The sequence below is a fragment of the Erpetoichthys calabaricus genome, chromosome 18 (genome assembly GCF_900747795.2).
Source record: "Erpetoichthys calabaricus chromosome 18, fErpCal1.3, whole genome shotgun sequence".
Taxonomy (NCBI): Eukaryota; Metazoa; Chordata; class Cladistia; order Polypteriformes; family Polypteridae; genus Erpetoichthys; species Erpetoichthys calabaricus.
In genome coordinates, this window is record NC_041411.2 from 27181243 (window position 1) to 27203499 (window position 22257).

The window sequence follows — 22257 nt, forward strand, 5'->3', positions numbered from 1 at the left end:
GGCTAGAAACGTAGCTAGAAGAAATGGCCATCTGTAAGAGCAATGCTTTAACTAGAAGCAAGTTACCTGCTAGGCAGCTTTTTAACTGTGCTAAGCTGCTCTTCATTGCATTGCTTGTGTGCGAACGGTCAGTTTTAATGAAGGTGGACATTCAGACCTGTATACTTTTAGCTTCCTGATAATTCGTTACACAGAAACAATTGAAAGCCTCCAAATGTAGGTGGGAGCCTTGCGATTTATAGCTTTGCCTTGCTATGCACTCAGAAATGCAGACGTTGCTAAATACAATGCTAACAAAAGTGAGGCGATCATCAAGAGTGAATTAGCAAAGAAAGAGCACAGCCTCTGCAGGCCTCCAGCCCCACACACTTCCTTTCTTTTGCCTCGGACTGATTAAATGAAGATGCTGACCAGCCGGCCTTTGGTGCTGGTGGCCCTACGCAATGCAGATCACAAGAGGTCAAGCATGCTCTGTAGCTGTAATAAGGCACTGCTTTCATCCTCTTGATCAGACATTGGAAAACGGTTCGACACCACCCCCCTAAATAGACAGCCTTCAACAAAAGCACTTTGGACGTCAAAGAGTTAAGATTCCTGCTACAGACCACCCTGGTATAAGGAGAAGGCTGGGCATTGGCTACTGGATGCTATTACACAGTCTGGGAAAAGCTGATGGACGCCAGACAGAGCCAATGGGGTTTTCTCATCTGCATCTTATCTTCCTATGGCAGCCTGACAGGAGTTGGAGCCTGCGTGTGCAAGAGAGGAGGAGGCCCCACTCTACAGCATCCTCTGAGCGGCCACAGCGCCTGCATTCTGTGGCGGCCATCCTGGCCCTGCTCTTGCTGAGATGGCCTAGCCTGTCACCCCGGCCAGCTCCTCATTTGCTCCGCAGGCAGTGTTCCCCTTTCCTAGACTTCGGATTCCCTCCCCTTCTCCTGTAGCTAGTCTGGAGTTCTTGGGGAGCACAGCAGGCAGACAGACCATCTCTTCCTTGTCTGCACATCTGGAAAGCAGCAGGACACTGACTGGGTAAGTTGGGACGCTTGCTCTCTCTTTAAAAAAAAAAAAAAAAAAGTGCTTCTCAACGGAGAAACCGGGGTTCTCCTTTCTGAGCTGTGTTAGGAATGCTTTTATTGGCTGTGGTGATGCACAGCAAATGCACGATTGGCCGTCAAGGCGTTTAACTCAGAGGCAGTCCCAGGCTCATGTGCAGGGGTAATGGGGCTGAACCTGCTCGCTTGTGGGAGCTTTGGATTTAATCAGGATGATGTTGATAGCATCCAATAAGCAGTCCCTCACTCACTGGCTTTTGCAGGTGGATCAGGTATCAAGATTCTGACTTCTGATATTCTGGCTGTGACAACCGATTAGAGGCGATTAAATAATCATTCAACATCGTTCAATGTTAGTTTAGTCAAGTAAGCCGCCTCATTTGGAGCTGCGTTTTGCAACTTGGTTATGAACCCTATCTACATCACTGTGTTGATTATAACGATTACTAAGCTGACATTTGTCATCTTGTCCAATATGATTCCCTCAGTTAATATGGTGATCCACTTTCCCAAAAAACCAACACTTAAATGTTAAGTCAAGACAGGGAGTGGCTGAGCCAGAATAAGATATTGGTATAAAATGTCTAGATAGTGAGCAAGGCCTGTCATATAGGTCATGTGGCTAAGGTGCTAGGCTGTAAGCCACAGGGATGTGGTCTCCCTATCCCTCTTTGAATGACAATGTGACCCTGGGCAAGTGACTTAAGCTGTCTTTGTCTCAGTTAGAAACAATGAATGTCAACAAATGTACATCCTGACAAAGAGTTTTGTTTTGGATGTTTACCAAAATGTAAAATTGGCAGTGGTGGTGTTCATATATTCAAGTGAGAAAGGTGATCATCTCAACCCTCAACATGGGATGTCACGTGGAAACCTGCACTAGCAGTGAATGTCCAAGATGGACATCTTGAGCCTAAAATGTCATAGAGATAATGGAATGTGCCCTGTGCCAAGGTGTGCAGAAAGACTGGCAGCATCTCATGAGGTTAAACCAAACATTGAGTTTCAAAACAGTGTCTGTCATGCCTGAGTAACACTGCAACCACGTTGGAGGAGTCTAGACCAGAGTTCCAAGCCCGGAATAAGTGACCAGAGTTAGCTAGCCATTGGCTTATAGAATTCAGAAAGTTTGAGAAGTAGGAGTGCGCTAGGAATAGGCATCATCAGTCATGATGTTTAATAGGCGAGTAACTAGAGCTTAGATGGCATGATGAATAATTTTACAAAAATAAAGGTTTTCAAATGTAAATTGAAGATGAATTCGAGGGAGTCCAAGAAGACTCAATTCGAAACCGGCATGAGACTTTATGAAGTTTGAGTTCCATGGAATGAGTTTGATCATAATGTTGATATGTTTTGTGGTTAACAAAAGATTATGTTACATAATAGTGCACTGAATTAAAACTGGTATATTACCCATGGTCCTAAAGTAGTTATACTCATTAATCATGATGCCGGAGAGTGGCAACGTGTTGCAAGTAAGAATGTCACTGTACTCTTCATACGTGACATTGACTTGTAACCTGCATGGTGCCAAATGCGGCATTTAATGCTGACATAGCGGAAAGAGACTGGAATCAATCATCACAGTACAGAAGTGGCCTTAAGGCCACACTACACGTAATTCTGAGTTGTAAGGGTAATGATTCTAGACCAGGGGTTCTTAGCCTGTGACTCACATCTGTAAAGGATGGGCAGTGGGCCTGTGAAGTATTGGGGTACCACCCTGGAAAAAACACATTATATAAACGTAAGGTATTAAGAAATCGAAAGGTTGATGGCCACAGCTGTAGCTGTGTGCAGCTACTGTCACCCTGGCCAGCTCACCATTTGCTGATAGAAACTCCATCTCTTTTGAGTGCTGGCCCCAGAATGAAAAGAGTCTTCCAGTGGTTGGCCATTACATAAGGTAGAACCTCCTGGAAAGGGCTGGACTTTCAGGTCCAAAGGAGAGGTGAGGTCAGATATCTGTGGATTAAAAGGGATTGATAGTTAGCAACAGCGCCGCCTTTCACCCTGGGGTGGAACTGCTTATCTTACCAAAATGTCCCCAAAGTATGTGTGTGAGATAAAACATGATTATTTTCTTGGATTTGCCTTATGAGAGCCACTGCAGGTATTTCAAAATGGACACGTATGAAACAAATGCCCATTTTCCTTGACACTGCTGGTAAAGTTGTGTAATCATCACATTATTATAAAACTGGATCATAGTGACAAAAATGATAAGGAGGTCTGATCTTGGCTATGAGTAGGTGCTAGAAATGATGCTCTGTGCCAAAGCTTCCAGAATTGTCTAGACTTAAAAGAAAGTTTACTTATGGGGCCTTAAAATCAGGCATATGAAACAAGAGTTGTTGACTAAGACCAATGAGTCTAAAGTGTAGGAACCTGAAGACATATCTGGTATGGAGTCTAAGAGCAATGTGCATTAATGCTCATCCTGAGTGGACATGGTTTGATGTTTACACTAGCATTTCAGGGAAAGGTCTGAAACACAAATTATTTGGTAGCTATGAAACACTCTCTCACGTTTGGTCTGGTGGAGGGCCAAATAGGAAGGAACATCAAATCGAGACATTTCTCCACCAACCTCTCCTCCACCGCCCTTCGCCTACCTGACAGTGTCCCTCCACTCCACACCCCATTGCTCCTCTTGCTTACCTCAGACTCATTGTACCTTCTTTTATCTTGCAATACCTGCTGATTACTGTCGTGCATGTTTACACTGCAGGAACATCTGTGAGACACACAGGATGTGGTCACAAAATCAGACATCAGGATGGTAAAAGCATCATGCACACGCCCACAGAGAAACAGAATTATCGAGAAGAGGACCTGTGGTGACAATTAACACGCCATCCTTGCTTGGCATAAGACAGAATTAGCCCAACATGCGTCTGGACTATTCAGGTGCCAGACAGACTCTTCATGAACGATGGTTTCGCGTACAGTGACGTGAAATGCCAGCTAAGCTCCAAATATTCAATCTTTGTTGCATCTTGGGGCAGGAAGCATTATGTAAAAAAATACAGCACTTCTGGGGGTTATGCTTCTCAACGTTTAGACTGTAAAGAGCACATTGCAGTTTTCAGCAGAAATACAAAGAAAATTAGAGACACTGTTGTGAAGAATGCAAATGCCAGCTCTGGTTCTTATGACAACTCAAAAGAAAACTAACATATCATCAAGTTTTAACTGCCACTTTCTTCTCCTGGAATGTTTGTCACAGTCGGAGATATCTATCTATCTATCTATCTAAAATATAAAAAATACATAGACATTGGACTGACAAAGGTGCAACCTGAATTTAAAATGTCGAACCTTATGTGTAGAAGTTTCCTGTCAGGTTCCTTCCTGATTCCACTCTCCACAGTTTTGGCCACATGACCTGGTAATAACATACAACTTTCCTCTATAAAACCTTCATTTTGTTATATCCCTAGAGTTTTGAGAATTTTTAAATTGATTTTGCCAAATGTCATTATCCTCCAGCTAAGCCATGAGGAGTCTCTTCTTTTTAGACACTAGTACCCTGTTCCTTCCTTCATCTCATCACATCTCAGCATCACAAAGTTGAACTCCTTAATTTTGATCAAACCAAACCCCAGTATCTCCAGGGTCCACTCCCTCATTGTGAGCCAGTTGCTTTTCAGTGACTGTAGCCCTGCCCCTTGGTTTTGATGTGCTCAAGTCAGGTCTTTTAAATTTTGTCCAGTCAAGCTTCTGTGGCCTGTGGTGTGTCCCTAGCATTTTGTCAGTGTCCTATGCACTCTCACAATCTTATATATCAGTGTCCTGTAGCCCTATCTCTTGATTTTGATGCAGTCAGATTTCAGCACCATGAAGACAGCTCATTACATTTGTTTCAGTCAGATGACCTGTAATTCAGCCCCTTAATTGTGGTCTAGTAAAGATTTCATATTACGTAGCTCCATCCATTGATTTGATGGAGTTAAATTTCTGCATCCTGGGACCTCACCCTTTAATGTTGATTCAATGACATTTAAGTATTCTGTAGCTCTTTTCCTTGAGTCTGAACCAGACAGACATCACTATCCTTCTGCTCTTCTCACAGTTGTCTTCAGGTTCTATCAGGACTAAGTACACTTGAGTTCTTCCAGGCTGCAGTATCCCATACAGTACCTCTGCTACTTACATCTGACCATTACCCACAGTATCCTGCGGTTTATCCTCAAAGGAATTTCATTTTGATGAATATCTACATTTTGTAGCTCCTCACCTTGAGTCTGATGCAGTCTGCTCTGAATAGGCTCTTTCCTTTATACCACAGTGTCGTCTGATCCAGCAATACTGTAAGGTATGGTCTTGTTGCTTCTCTTTAGAATTCATTGTCAAGTCACCATTTTAGCCTTTGATTGTGCTGCTGTTTCATTTCATCACCCCCCATAGCTTCACCCATGGAGTCAGGTTGTTTAATGCTGTCATACTGCAGTTTCCCATAGCTTTGTCCCACAGTCCTGATCCAGTCAGAGCTCAGTATCTTGCTGCTCTGTCTCAATTTGTTTTTATCCTGATGTACAGTATATCATTAGCCTTTAGATCAGCAGCTTAAGCCAGATGCATATACTGTAGATCCCAGTCATCTTCTTCTACTGCTGTAGCCCATTGTAGTTTGATCTTGTCAGATTAAGGATGTTGCTGCACTAGCTCAATGTAATTTCACCAAGTCAGGTTTGACTATCATGTAGCTCTGCCCCTCTGCTGAACTTCTGTTTCATTTCATTATCCTGTAGCTCCACCTCTTGAGTATAATTCAGACAGGTTACAGTACCCTATGGCTCTGTCTTGTTGATTGAATCCAGTCAGATCTCAGAACTCTGCTGCCCTGACCAACTGTAGTTTGATCCATTCAGATTTCTGTGGCCTACAGTTGTTTTTTTGAGTCTGATCCTGTCATTCATCACTCTTCAGTCATTATATATAATTCAGTCAGCTCTCACTATGGGTTCTCTCTAACCTCTTGAGTCAGATCCTAAAACTGCACTGGTCCACTTTAATGATTGAGTCGGGACTTCACTGTAGTTTCAATATCCATTAGCTCCAGTCCAGATGTTCTGCCCATTGACTCTGACCAACTTAGATCTATGTATGTCTGGATCTTCCATCAAGGGGACATGGGTGCACATCCCCAGGGCTCTGCTTACAACAGGAAAAGATCTTGTTTTCACTGATAGGTACTCACAATAGCCCGATATAATTGTCCAAAGGCAACTTAAATAAGAATGGTTAAAAGAAAAATTTGAGTAGGTAGTGTGACGATGCAGGTCCACTCCATGCTCCCATCTTCTTTACAGGAGCCCTGAACCCAACACCGTCGGTAATGTCACGAGATGAGCTGACAAATGAGGACACTTCCAAATGAAGCCAGGGGATATTTCCAAAAAGTGCCAAAGTGCTTTTATTAAAATAATAATCACAGCGTCGAAACAAAAAGTGCAGTGCATCTGGTTTCAATAAATAAATCATAAAACCAAGTGTTCAGTGGGGATAAAAACATCAATAACTAAATCCATTAAAATCCGAGGTTAAAATGCAGTCTCACTCTTCCCGATCACTGCCTACCTCCATCTCTCATTCTCCCCGGCTCACCCATTGCTCCCGCAGCCGGCGGAGACCCAACAGCCTCAAACTCCTTTTGGTCAACCTCCATCTTGGCTTCCATTAAGGACATCACTGTCAGACCGTCCAAGGTCGGCTGTCCTCCCTTCATCCTTCGCGCTCACACAGTTGCTCCTCAGATCCCTTGGGAGGACACCTGCCTTGCTCACCCCACTCCAATAGAACATTCAGTGGGGCAAACTAGCCCATAGAGTGCTACAAACAAACGCTCCTTCATGGGGCCCCAGCTCGTGCTGTCTCCTCCTTACAGGCGGCCAGATTGTAGCTGCTAAGCTCTTTCACATCCTTTAACCTCCTTTTTCTTCCTCTATACATCTATTCATCTATCTCTCCATTTATCCCCCTTCCTGCTGCCGACCCGTATATATAGCCCCGTCTCCCCGCACGCCACCATGGGCACAGCGTCTTAATTACACGTCGCAGGAAGCCAATGAAGCAATTGAGAACGAATGCACCCATACGTGCAGGTGCGACTCGCTCCAACTACCTCATTAACTCCCCACAGTCGTGCAATCGCGCCCACGGTGAATGACACGGCTATACGGATTAATACCTGGTGCTTTTTTTTTGAAGCCGCGGACCCGCTATACCACAGGTAGGGCACAATCAGAACAGGTTGTTCATTGGTTACTTTAATGAGATGGTTTTACAGTGCCACAAAACAGAAAAAGACAAAATGGGTGGTCATTCAAAGTAAAAAAACAGTGATCCCAGAATTATATTCATGCCCCAGGGTAATGGTCCTGAAACACCCATCACCACTCAGATAGTCTAGAAAGTGTCAGGTCCATTTTATGGGCATGGGTTGGAATAACCCTTATATCTGCAGCACAATGATACTGTATAATAAGACATCTCTATCTGATTATCGGGATCACACATAGTCTACTGGATGACATCAAGATATTTCAGTTGCATGTATTAGGAGGCCAGCATGCATATACTGCAATACTGATGCTTTGTGCAAGAAAGGACAGAGCCGACTATACTTCCTTAGAAGGCTGGCATCCATGCTGCAGATGTTCTATCAGACAGTTGTGGCGAGCGCCCTCTTCTACACGGTGGTGTGCTGGGGAGGCAGCATTAAGAAGAAGGACGCCTCACGCCTGGAAAAACTGGTGAGGAATGCAGGCTCTATTGTTGGCATGGAGCTGGACAGTTTGACATCTGTGGCAGAGTGACGGGCGCTCAGCAGGCTCCTATCAATTATGGAGAATCCACTGATCCACTAAATAGTATCATCTCCATACAGAAGAGCAGCTTCAGTGACAGACTGCTGTCACTGTCCTGCTCCACTGACAGATTGAGGAGATCGTTTCTCCCCCAAACTATGCGACTCTTCAGTTCCACCGGGGGGGGGGGGGGGGGGGGGGGGGTAAACGTTAACATTTAACATTATATAAAGTTATTGTCTGTTTTTTTTACCTGCATTATTATCAATCTTTAATTTAATATTGTTTATTGTATCAGTATGCTGCTGCTGGAGAATGTGAATTTCCCATTGGGATTAATAAAGTATCTATCTATCTATCTATCTATCTATCTATCTATCTATCTATCTATCTATCTATCTATCTATCTATCTATCTATCTATCTATATAAATAACAGAGAGATGATGTGGCAGAGCACTGACATAACTGGACCACGAGTACAACTGGCTGTATATATGGTCAGTTTAACATTTTGTTTTTTGTTGAATTCTAAACCTGACATTTACAGCTTAAAAAAATAAAAAGATTATTTGAACTAGCCATAGATGAAGCTAATGAGACTGACCTTACAAATAGTCAGGAAATGGCTCAAATAGCCTTAAGGTCATGTCACATCAGATGACTTTTTTTAGCAACTTTTAGTCATATTTTTAGCAAGTTGGCAAAGTCCGCAGTGCATTTCTGTTAAGCCATTGCATAATGCGACATGCACAGCGACTCACTCCAACTAGTGATCAAATAGGTATGATTTGGTCTTTATAGTTGAGGGGGCACCCTCTGTGTGCACAAGAGCTGACAATCAATGAGTGCTCATCTGGAAGTTTAATGCATAGAATGCGGTGATGAGGAATAAGGAATGTGGGTGTCTTGGACCTCTTAAAGAAAAGAGAGGCTTGACTGTGTGATGCTTTGTGTTTTACATACCACAACACAATGACAAAAAGAAAGAAAGTTATAAAAATGTATGCATTCCTCAACATTCAGGCGAGTTAGAGGGCTGTACAGGCTCTGTAGCTCTCAATGGACCGAGTTCAGTAGGTCGGTTTTAGAACTTTCACAATCCATTCAGCATTTTAAGGTCTAAAGGCTATCTCATCAGGATTGGGAAAAGGATTAAAATGGACCTGGACAGGGCCATCACAAAGGACCACTCTTACACACACACACACCACATTAACACACATTAACAATTTGCAATTGACAATTAACATACTGTAACCTAAATAAAACAAACGTTAAAAAAAAAAATTGTAATCAATTCCATCTCAGCTTGAACAAGTCTGGCCATTGGAATTTTCATAAAATGGGACTTTCAAAGCTGTTCAGTTCTGAAAAATGTTAGGGAATAACAGAAACGAAAGGCAAACTTTATTACAGCAAGTGACCGCAGTGTATCCATGAAATGAAATGAAAAGGCGCATATGGTAATCTGATGGTGAATCATAAAGGTGAGCAGATTTTTCTAAGTCCCAAATCAGGACACTTGTGTGGCATGTATGCCCACACATAAAGCCCATTCTCATTTGTTTAATGTCTCTTTATCTTATCGTCATCATCAGAGAGGGATCAGGGCACAGAAAAAACACACTTTTTCAAATAAACAAATAGGATTGCTTACATTACTTGAAGTGCAAACAAATAAATGGCAGTGCTGTCTGTTGGCTTAAATGCTACAGGGTACTAAATTCATATCTAGACAACCTTTTGTTTTCCCAAGAATGAATTTTATACCAATGACTTTAACTTACCTGTAATGACTTAAACTGTCCGGAGGAAAGAGCTGCTGCTTCTCTTCTCTTTGCCCTCGATCTGCTAGGAAAACCTCATAAAACAGAAATAACTTGATGATGAATAGGTTTCCGAATATACTGTATGCCCATCTTAGCTTGCGAAAGGAGGATTGTTGTCCCACGAGTGCGCAAGAAGCCAGTGACAGCAACTTCCTAGCTGTGCATAAAGTCTGCTGGAGTTTCATTAGCTTGTATTGGAGATCTGTTTGCCATCAGTAGTGTCTATTCAAGGTGAAAAAAGAGGAAGATATACAAAATACACAAGTTGATATAACTGCTGTCAAGGTATAGTTGAAACAGTAAAGTAATTCGCAGTTGAAGTCTCACGGAACGTTTCTCTGTTTAAAGAGACGAGCTTGCAAATTCTCCAATGCTTTTCATGCAATGATTTTGAAATTTTAAAACAGTGTACAGTGTGATATGTACAAGAAATCTCAACAAAAAAGAGCTGTCTCGACAAATTTCCTTGAACAATAAGGGTACCACATTTCAACACACTTCTCCACATTGAGCCAAGTTGTTTCATATAGACAGACAAACATGGGCTATCGCAATAGGTGCTCTGCGCATTATTTGTGAACACACCTAACAAAGTCTGAGATTTTACACCTTGTATTTGTTAACCTAACCCTTTGTAGGTTAACCAGCTATGTCAACTAGCACATTATTGGCTGTTACTAAAAGGGGTGAGCATGACTGTGTTGGAAAGTCATCAACAGCCACTAAGTTTGACATACCTATCAACTTTCAGGCACATACTTTTGATGGTCCAGCGATGAGATCAGGAAGTGTGGTCGGCAAGACTGACATATTCAACAACTAGAAGTTGCGTACTGTGACATCACCTTTAGAAGCAATCCACAGTTCAACAACACTGACATATACGTGAACAACGACGGGACCACTGTAAGAGATAAGACGCTCTCCAAAATTTTTAAAACCCAAATGAAGGAATCTCTGTATGGTCTTTGATTTTATTTAGTTCAAATATGTGAACCTAAAAGTTCAGTTACATATATATTACCTTTTTGGCAACAAAGTGGTATATAATATTTAAAAATGTTTATTAGGTTTTATTTGATACTCGTTAATCAGAGGGACGCTTATTTCCTGAAGATGTGATGCTTCACTCATTGATTCATTAGTACACAATGGACAAAAATGGAAGATGAAGTTGACCCAGTATCACATTTTGAAGTTTTTTTTTCTGCTTCAATGCCACTACCTGACTTACTTTTGGCATATGTGATATTTGTAATGTGTGAGAATATGCATATATATGCCTGATAAGAATAGTGAGGTTGGGGGGGTTTGAGTTTCGACACCCTAGGTCCTGTGGTGGTCTTAATCCGGCCTTAAATCTGCTGTTCCATATTAATGTAGTTTCAACCTGCATCATATCAGTATCCTGAAGTTTTGTCTGCTAGTTGCACCATATTATGTTTTGGTCTTGGCTGATCCCTGTACCCTGATGCTCAAACTTAACATGGAATGAACTTGCCACATCTTGGGCCCAGTCCTATCACATCAAGCATACTGATTTTACACTTAAGTGACATTACATTACAACTCTGACCTCACCAGATCCCATACTGTGCTGCTGTACGTCAATGTTGTTGAATTTCAGTAACCTGCAGTTTTCCAACTTATATGAAATGTAGCACAGTTAGGAAAGCATAGCAAGTATTTAAGGAGATGAATCTTGCTAACTGAATCAGCTTAGTTCTGAATTAACTGGCTAACCCTGACAGCCATAGCAAAAATAATATCTCCTTATCATCTTCTCAACTGCATTTTCTAGTGAGGGTTGTGGTAGCAGCTGGCCAAGCAGGTCAGCCCAGACCTACCTGTCCTCAGCTGCAGATTCCAACTCTTCCTGGGGAATTTCCATTATCCAAAAGCCAGCCCAAAGATATTATCCTCCCACCCCAATGCCAGTGTGGTCTGGGTCTGCTTCAGAGTCTCTACTCAGTAGGAGCTTGCATGCTTGCTGAGAGGCATCCTTATGACATGCCCATACCACCTCAACTGGCTCCTCTCATTCCAGAGGAGATACTAGGATTTCCACTTCTCTGAGAATCTGAACTTCTCACCCTATCATGGATTGTCAGCCTAACCTCATTTCTGCCTCTTGTACTCACAATGTCAATCTTTCAGTCACAGCTCAAAACCATAGGTAAGGACAGGGATGTAGATTGACCGGTAAGCTGAGAGATTGTTTTTAGATTCAACATAGATCGATAGTAAGCAGAGAGTTTTATCTTTAGTTAGATTTAGCATAGATCGACAGGTAAACCAAGAGTTTCGTCTTTATATTCAGCGTAGATCAACTGGTAAGCCAAGAGTTTTGTCTTTAGATTCAGCGTATATCGACTGGTAAGCCGAGAGTTTTGTCTTTAGATTCAGCGTAGATCGACCGGTAAGCCGAGAGTTTTGTCTTTAGATTCAGCGTAGATCGACCGGTAAGCCAAGAGTTTTGTCTTTAGATTCAGCGTAGATTGACAGATAAGCCGAGAGTTTTGTTTTTAGATTCAGCGTAGATTGACCGGTAAGCCGAGAGTTTTGTCTTTAGATTCAGCGTAGATCTACCAGTAAACCGAGAGTTTTGTCTTTAGATTCAGCGTAGATCGACCGGTAAGCCGAGAGTTCTGTCTTTAGATTCAGAGTAGATTGGTCGGTAAACCGAGATTTTTGTCTTAAGATTCAGCGTAGATCGACCGGTAAGCCGAGAGTTTTGACTTTAGATTCAGCGTAGATTGACAGGTAAGCCGAGAGTTTTGTCTTTAGATTCAGCGTAGATCGACCGGTAAGCCGAGAGTTTTGTCTTTAGATTCAGCGTAGATTGACCGGTAAACTGAGAGTTTTGTCTTTAGATTCAGCGTAGATCGACCGGTAAGCCGAGAGTTTTGTCTTTAGATTCAGCGTAGATGGACCGGTAAACCGAGAGTTTTGTCTTTAGATTCAGCGTAGATTGACCGGTAAACCGCGAGTTTTGTCTTTAGATTCAGCGTAGATCGACCGGTAAGCCGAGAGTTTTGTCTTTAGATTCAGCGTAGATCTACCAGTAAACCGAGAGTTTTGTCTTTAGATTCAGCGTAGATCGACCGGTAAGCCGAGAGTTTTGTCTTTAGATTCAGCGTAGATCGACCGGTAAACCGAGAGTTTTGTCTTTAGATTCAGCGTAGATCGACCAGTAAGCTGAAAGTTTTGTCTATAAATTCAGCTCCCACTTCACCACTACAGACCAATACAGCGCCCACAGAACAGATGCTGTCTCCCCAATCCGTTTGTCGTTCTCGCGCTGCCTTTTTTCCATCACCCATGAACAAGATCACACACTTGAACTCCTCCACTAAGGTCAGTTATTCTCCTCTCACCCGGAGAGCAATCCAAGCTATTCTGAGAAAGAGCCATGACCTCAGACTTGGATGTGTTGATCTTCATCCCAGGCACTTCACACTCTGCAGCAAATCGCTCAAGAGTGTGTCAAACGTCACAGTCAGATGAGGCAAAGAAGGCGACATCATCTGTATAAAGCAGTGACGTTACCCCTTGCTTCCCCAACCAGACACTGTCACCTGCTCGGCTGAACCTTGATATCCTGTCCATGAAAATCTCAAACAGGAGTGGTGACAAAGCACACACAGCCTTGATGGAGTCTGACACCCACAGTGAGTGAAATCGACTTCAAGCCAAGCCATTTCTCACTGGGAATGCAAAGATAGATAGATAGATAGATAGATAGATAGATAGATAGATAGATAGATAGATAGATAGATAGATAGATAGATAGATAGATAGATAGATAGATAGATAGATAGATACTTTATTAATCCCAAGAGCGGCCCTGCTGCCCCATATTCCTGTGGTATCTCCCACAACACATGCCACAGAACACAGTCAAAGATTTTTCCAAATCCACAAAACACATGTAGACTCGTTATTCTGCTCCCAAGAATAGCATCTTGGATTTAATCCGTTTTGCCTGAAGTAATTTAGAGCTGTAACATTCTAACATAGTCTGAAGGTCCTGAGCAGGCTCCAGGTAGTGGGAATGTGAAGGTGTAGAATTCGTTTGGCCATCTTTTGGCATGTAGGCTGTGATAAACACCTGAACACCAGCAAAACCAAAGAGCTGGTGGTGGATTTTAGGAGGCCCAGACCCCTCATAGACCCAGTGATCATCAAAGGTGACTGTGTGCAGATGGTGCAGACCTATAAATATCTGGGAGTGCAGCTGGATGATAAATTAGACTGGACTGCCAATACTGATGCGCTGTGCAAGAAAGGACAGAGCCGGTTATACTACCTTAGAAGGCTGGCGTCCTTCAACATCTGCAATAAGATGCTGCAGATGTTCTATCAGACAGTTGTGGCGAGCGCCCTCTTCTACGCAGTGGTGTGCTGGGGAGGCAGCATTAAGAGGAAAGACGCCTCACGTCTGGACAAACTGGTGAGGAAGGCAAGCTCTATTTTTGGCATGGAGCTGGACAGTTTAACATCTGTGGCAGAGCGAAGGGCGCTCAGCAGGCTCCTATCAATTATGGAGAATCCACTGCATCCACTTAATAGTATCATCTCCAGACAGAAGAGCAGCTTCAGCGACAGACTGCTGTCACTGTCCTGTTCCACTGACAGATTGAGGAGATCGTTTCTCCCCCAAACTATGCGACTCTTTAATTCCACCCGGGGGGGGTAAACGTTAACATTCAACATTATACATAGTTATTGTCTGTTTTTCACCTGCATTGTTATCATTCTTTAATTTAATATTATTTATTGTATCAGTATGCTGCTGCTGAAGAATGTGAATTTCCCATTGGGATTAATAAAGTATCTATCTATCTATCTATCTATCTATCTATCTATCTATCTATCTATCTATCTATCTATCTATCTATCTATCTAAATGGAGCTGATTTAACAAGGTGGCTCCATCACATTATACTTGGGACATGGCAGAGGGCAGGTCAGGCTATGCCAGGCTGAGCATAACAGAGCAGTTATCCCCCTTAGAACCGTTAAGGGGCATGGCTACACGGTGAGTTGGAAGTTGCGGTTTTTGAATAACCACCAGACTGTTACAGTTTCTTCAACAGTAAACGAACACCGTGCCCCCCCCAACACACACACACACACACACACCACCACCACCACAACCAGCAACAGCCCTATGACAGCATTGTGAGACTTGCTAGTCTGACCACAAGCTTATGTTTCCTCAGTGTAGACTTTGTGCGTAGTTCTTTTTTTTTTTTTTTGTAATAATTTTATCACTTTCACTTTCTGGGTTTTTTTTTTCTTTTGCGTTTTCCTTCGCAGATGTGGGCCATACGCATGAAACGGTTCAGGTGGGAGACATTGTTCTTTTTCTAATTCAAAAATGTCTCTTTTGTTTGATATAGTGCCTTAAGTCTTTCTGAACTAAATAAATTGGGGGTTTGGTTGTGTGGCCAACTGAACAGGGTGTTTGTTTTACAGTCGCAAGATCCTAAATTAATGGAGTGTTATGGAGTTCAACCCCTTAATGAAGACATTATAGGGCAATGATAAAGGGTGGGATGGGGGGGGGGGTGGAGAGGGGAGCAGCACTGCAAGCTGCCCCACTGTACCAGATGTCTGCAGCTGCTTGTTTGCATATTTGTCTGAGTGGGTTTTCTTTAGGTACTCCAGTTTTCCTTCAACATTGCATGCCACTTTAAATGCCAACTCTATGAGAGTCCAATGTGATTCATGTGTATTTCGATCAAGTGGCCCCCTTATCTCTCCCTGTCACCGCGACTCTCAGCTGGATAAGTAGGTTTGATGATAAACTGATGGATGACTAAATAAGAAGCAAGAATGTCAAATTATAAATTTGATGAAGGAGTCGTGTCTGTTGTCACAGGTAACACTCTTCTCCATTCTTTTTTTTTTCTCCCTACCTCTCTGCCTTCATCAAATTATAGATGTCACAATACTACTCTTGCAACAGGCGTGATGAGACACATATGAAAAGGGACTCCACCAGCCATTTTGGGCTTGAAGTCACCATAAAGGACAATTGCAGCGAACGACATGACAACGGAAGGGGCCTCCTCATCAAATGCCACTACAGTAGTGCCCTTGCTCAGCACCACCACCAGTGTGAGAAGGCAGGATGGTGAAGAGGCTTCCTTGGTGACTGTAGCAGGAAATGAGACTAGCTTCAATTCCACCAAACTGCCAGAAGTGTCGGGAGCCAGCTCTGGGGTTGACATGGTACTCTTGCCCTTTGGCATCATAACAATCATTGGACTGGTGCTGGCAATGGTAAGCCTTGCTTGACTGCTTATTTTGTTCCATATAAAGCCCACCTCCATGCCAGCACCCATCTGAGGTCTGTTATTTGTTCTTTTTAGGTGCTGTACATCAGGAAGAGAAAAAGGTGAGCCCTTACTTTCTGCTCAAATCACTCTACAAGGTTGCCATGGCACACTCCCTCATTCACTTTGCTGTCTCTGTCCAACCTCCAGGTTAGAGAAGCTGCGGCACCAGCTTATGCCAATGTACAACTTTGACCCGGCTGAAGAGCAGGACGAACTGGAGCAGGAGCTGCTGGATCATGGCAGAGAGGGTGCCACCGCTGGCACACAAAGCAAGGTAAGAAGTAGAGCAGGCCACCAGTGAACCATAAGACAGGTCTGTTATGGTGTACTGGCAGGGAAAAAACATGATGATGATGCATAGAAGAGCAGTTGAGTCTTACAGTTGCAGCAGTAACACTGAGTCAAGAATTCCTAAAGGAGACCTGCTAGAGGACATGGAAATATGGGGACGTTGTCATCGGGCACAACTTGCTTAGCCACAATTGATTCTTGCATTAAGAATTTGTTTCATATGCTTCTAGGTTCCTTCTGGTTTACTGCCACTACAGAGTAGCCATGATTTTTTCTGCTAAAAGACAACCAAAGATTCATACCTAGGAAGTCAAATCTCTCTATTATATACAAAATATCCTGAGATGAGACAAGACATTTTTCAAGAGATTTTTTTCAAGTCTGCAAGACGAGACATCAAGTCACGTCCTCCTCTCCAACATATTCAGCCACGCCCACGGCCCTCTAACCTCTCATTCGTGTGAATGCTTTTGACAGACACAGTTCTGCAATCTCAGCTCTTATAAATGTTAACGTTTTCCTCACTTTAAGTTTCCAATTAAAGAAGACATATTATGTCCAAATCTTATTGAAGAATTTAATCACAAAGGGTTATCAACAGAAAAAATGAGTACATGGGCAATCTTAGCACCGAGAAACGATGAAGTCAAACAAATTAACGCCAAAAATGTCGGTTACACAGCAAAGTGGTTAAATCCGTATCAATAGACTATGCTGAAACAGTTATTGGTAATCGTGCAGAAGATGAAAACATCAACTTACAATATCACGAAGAATATATACAACCGTTAACACCGTCTGGTCTTCCATCGGCCAAATTACTGTTGAAAGAAGGATGTATCCAAAAAAGGTAATGTAGTACATCTTCAGGGGATAACATTAGACAACAAAGTAGATCTTGATATGCCATTCGTATTAAAACGTTAACAGTTTCCCGTTAGAATAGCTTTTACAAAGACAATTAACAAATCTCAGAGGCAAACATTCGAAAAATTAATTTTATATAATAGAGAGGAATAAACAGAATTCAATCACGTGCAGTTACACGTTGCATTGTCACGATGAAAGTCCAAACACAGAATCAAAATTCAATGCAATATTGAGGAAAATTTAATTAAAATTGTTTTTACTGAAGTTTTACAGTAAAAGTTTAAAAAGTATTTGCATGTTAATTTCAAAGCCAAACAGAATGAAATCGTATTACGCTATGAATAACTCTTAACACAACATGAAACATAATTTACTTTCAAATAATTACGTTTTACTATTTTTTAATATGGTTAATTACTCGCTGTAACGTAAAATAGTTATTTCTATTATGCATAGGTAACAAGTCCCATGAAAATGACAATCTGTTTAAATTGTACATCCGCTTCCCCATATGCGAGTGGCAGAATCGCAAAGAGGCTAGCGTGTAGCAGAGGCCTGGGAGTTGGCAAGCGAAGCGAGCAGGGGGCAAAGCCCCCTAGTATATCACAAAAACCGAAACCCTAAATTGTAGTCAAAATTCATAGCATCAAATCATTTTGACAGAAACACCAGCTGAATAAATGAACACGAAACCCTTTTGGCTTTTTCTCCATAAATTCTGATGGTGCCATAATTACATTGCTTTTTATACTGATGTTTGTCCTTTTAAATATTTAAGTTTATGTGTTTATTGTTTTTATGTTTATTATTTGCATAATTATGCATTTTTTGTCAGTCTTGATCCATATATAGTTTCAGTGTATGTTCTCTCTTGACTCTTGTGTTTGTGGGTGGTTCTCCAAGAGGCGGGGTCACCTGTCAATCACTGTTATGGGCTACTCCCAGTCCTATAAAGACTGATAAGAAATGCAGTACCTTGTAGTACATTGTATGCACTTGGTGTTGGTGAGTTCTTCTCTTTATGATTATCATTTTTTTTTTAATTTTATTGCTATTGGACATTTTTTGGTGTTTGTTTAAGGATTTCGACTTCTGTTTAACTTGGTTACTGTGGATTACCCTTTCAGGCAACTTCTTTGTGCCTTCCTGGGCTGTTGTATGCTTTCATACATTATTTACTTTTTTTGTAATACATCTTTTAGTTATAAAGATTCTTTTGTTGCCTTATGACCCTCCTCCTTGTGAGACTTTTCCTTTCTTTTTTGTAATATTTATAGTCAAACTGCCAAACTGGTTTTAGGCACTTCCCCCGACAATGTCATAAAATTACAAAGATTCAGTCCTAAAGACCGGGGGGAGCGTCTTAAACATATAACCATTGCTGTTCTTATCAATGATATAACACTAGCAAATATTACATTGCTTTGTCTAAGTTACAAATAAAGACATGCAAAATATTTATCAACCTAAATGCAAAATTTCACACCGCAACAGCCTCTCAAGGACACACTAAGACTTATCCCTAAGATACTCCTGTGTTTTTCTTTGCTTTGAGCTTAGGGTCACCGTCCTGTTGGAAGGTGAACTTGGGGCCCAGTCTGAGGTCCAGGGCACTCTGGGGCAGGTTTTCATTAAAGATATCTCTATACTTTGATCCATTCAGCTTTCTCTTAATCCTGACTAGTCTCCCAGACCCTGCTGCTGAAAAACAGCCCCCCAACACAATACATCAGTATTGCTCAGCGCCGAATTGGTTTCTGCCAGACATGAATTGAGGCCAGATAGTTCAGTCTTGGGTTCATCACACCAGAGAACGTTATTTCTCAGAGTCAGAGTGTCCCTTAGGTGCCTTTTTGTAAACTCCAAGTGGCTTTTCCTGGGTTGCTTGCTCATTTTGCCATAAATCCCAGATTAATGGAATGTTGCGATGGCTGTTGTTCTTCTGGACGTTTCTTCCATTCCCACACAGGTTCTCTGGTGTTCATTTAGAGTGATCATCGGGTTCTTGGTTACCTCTGTTACCGAGGCCCTTCTCTTCTGCTTGCTTAGTCTAGCTGGGCAGCCAGCTCTAGAAGGAGTCACAGCTGTTCCATGTACAAGATGTACAGAGGCCCACTGTGCTTTTGGGAACCTTCAATGCTTCAGAATTTTTTTAACGTAGCTTTCCCCAGATCTCTGCCTCAAACACAATCCCGTCTGTAAATTCTATTCCTTCACCGTCGTGGCCTGGTTTATGTTCTGATACACGCTATCAACGGCGGGACCTTTTAAAGACAGGTGTGCGCCTTTCCTAGTCACATCCAGTCAATTGAATTGACCACAGGTGGACCTCAAACAAGGTGTAGAAACATCTCAACGATGATCAAGAGAATGGGATGACCCTGAGTCAAACTTCAAATATCATAGCAGAGGCTCTGCCTACTTGTATCAGTGTGATATTTCCGTTTTTAACTTTTGATAAGCTTGCAAAAAATTCCTAAAATCCTGTGTTAGCTTTATTTTTGCCAGAATACTTAGTGTTGTTTGATGAGGGAAAAAATGAAATTGAATGATGTTAGCACAAGGCAGCAACGTAACAAAAAGTGTACAAAATGATGGGGTCTGAATACTTTCTTAATGTGCTGTATGTGGAAACTGGAGATATAGGAGCTTACAGATGGAACAGCTGGCACCTCACATTGTGCAGCATAAAAAATGGAAACGAAGATCCTCCAACTGTGCAAGACAGACGTAAAGCTCAATGAGTGATGGACCATGTGAAGATAATACAGATGTACTGCAAACAGGTCTATCATTCAGAGGTCGTCTGCCAGTCGAGAGGGTGCGAGTCATTGCCAGTGCTCAAATGCCCTCTTCTACTCTTTTAACCTTATGCTTTCTTTTCTGATCTACAGGTTGTGATGCCCAGCCAGGGGACACTACAATGGCCTAGCCGCCTGGTATTCACAGACGTTGCCAATGTCATCAACGCATGAGAAGGCAGCAAGCTGACGGGTACCCAGACCTCTCCTGATCTGCAAGGTGACAGGACTGGACGCCCAAACATGGATCCAAATCTGGGTCTTTCATGAATCCATCCTGCTGGGTACGATGGTAACCAGTCCTGCACACTTTGAGAGTAGCTGGAAAAAAAACAACAAAAAACTCCTATTTATTTATTATTTATTTGTTTTATTTATTTTAGAAAATACGTTGTGTAAATTTTCTTTACACTCGGTTCAAGTGGTTGCTTTCTCTACTCTCGTGTAATCTTAGTAAGCTCCAGACGCGGCTTCATAAATTTGACCCCACAAAGCGCCCTCAACAATGAGAGCGGGGCATTTGTGGCTCCAAGATGGGAAGTTCCAATTTTATGATGTTCATTTTAAATTTTTTTTTCCAATTTTTTGACCAATGTTTACATTTAATTTGATAAAGTGCCTGTTTATTGGCACTGCACGCGCCATGCATTTGCATGGGCACATTGGCAGTAAAATGTAGCATTTCCTAATTTCTGGAAAATGGTTAGGTTGCACTTGTTTAAAGCAAACACTTTTACACACTTTTTTATACATGGATGCTTTATCTAATCACATTTTACTTTACATGTTCATTCATTTCAGACAATTAGACTCTGAAGAGCTTCTTTTTGCCGAATGTATTCATCTGTCTTCATTTTGAACCTTTTTTTACTCTTTCTCCGGGCTATATGAAGGTGCCACACTCCTTCTGTCTTTCGGACACCTCCACCCAAATCAGCGTCCCTCCACTGTGATATTAATTTTTGACCCATATAAGGTCTAGAGAGGCCTCAAATGTGGCAAATTGTCATATTTATTTTATAGCACCATGCCACAGCACTTTGCATCTATTTCACTCTTGAAAAGCCTGCACAATGCGCTGTTGATTAGATGTAAACCAACAGCAATATAAAAGTGATGACAAGTGCCTCATTCTTCAACATAACCTCCTGCTATTCTACCCCAGTTTACGAATATAAAACGCTTTTTGGCAGAACACCAAGCCATGTATGCACTGCTCCCATCTGTTCATGGACATATGAACACAACAGCCCCGGAAAGGATCTTTGAAGCATCCAATATGAACGTTGATCTTCTGAACTGTGGTCAGGACTAGACATTAGCTGTTCTGAATTCTTCAGGAGTGTTATTCATTTGTGGGCAGCACCATGGAGGTGAGTACTGTAATGCAGTCTCTGAGACTTCATGCTCTCTGTACTCTGCTCCAATTCTATGGACCCATCAAGAATGCTTTGAGTTGTAGTTTTTGCCATAGCTGAAAGAAGTAGGGCCTTTGTGACCTGCTGTCCAACCCCTCAAGGTACAGCACATTAGAGTTTATGCAAAGAGTGGCAAAAAGCAGCCCCGTTCATTTAGAGAAATATGTAGTGTGTGCTGGCAGGTTGTCCTGGATGAGGCTCACCTGGCCATTACTCCCCCAGTAGACACACACCCCTCATACTCCTAACAGTGTTAAAAAGATGCTGACTTCCTGGCAATACATTTTAAGGCGTGTCTAATGTATGCAGCTGTAGCTCTTGTGGTCAAGTTCATTGGATTATTTGCATTCAGCCATGTGTTCCAGTGGCATTAGAGGAGGTCCTTTCTGATTAGTAGAAATGATTACGTGCCACCATTCTTCAAAATCTTCACTTTTAACCCTTCCCAGATATTCAGTATTTCCAATGAATTCTTGAAGGAAAGGGCGTTCACTCCTAGAGCAATGACAGGCCTGACACCCAGATTGATGCCAGTCTCCTGCTCTTCTGTCTAGAATTTGAAACTACGAATTAAGAGGAATGTATCCTTTGGAAGGACCGTCACCTCTAAAGTTATGTAAAAATAAAGTGTGACCAGAAACATCTATGATGTGAACGTCTGGGTCCTCATTTGGCTTTGATTGAATTCTGGATGTCAGAGTTGCTTCAGCGTTTGTTATAGTAAAAAAAGATTTGCCCAGGTTGTGCCAGTTGAGGTATGACTTAAAGAATTTAAGGTCCCATTCCTCTTACTCAGGGCTCCACATAGATCTAAATTAATATGGCAGGT

The 22257-nt window shown here is 42.1% G+C and overlaps 1 protein-coding gene across 1 annotated transcript; it reads left to right on the plus strand.

The window, feature by feature from the left end:
- The first annotated feature begins 894 nt into the window (after positions 1–894).
- Positions 895–20505, plus strand: si:ch211-161c3.5 (uncharacterized protein C3orf18 homolog). The gene is made up of 5 exons (XM_028824888.2): positions 895–1032; positions 15650–15992; positions 16082–16107; positions 16196–16322; positions 20104–20505. The coding sequence occupies exons 2-5, from the start codon at positions 15759–15761 to the stop codon at positions 20182–20184; spliced, it is 468 nt and encodes a 155-aa protein (XP_028680721.1). The 5' UTR covers positions 895–1032; positions 15650–15758; the 3' UTR covers positions 20185–20505.
- The last annotated feature ends 1752 nt before the right edge of the window (positions 20506–22257 follow it).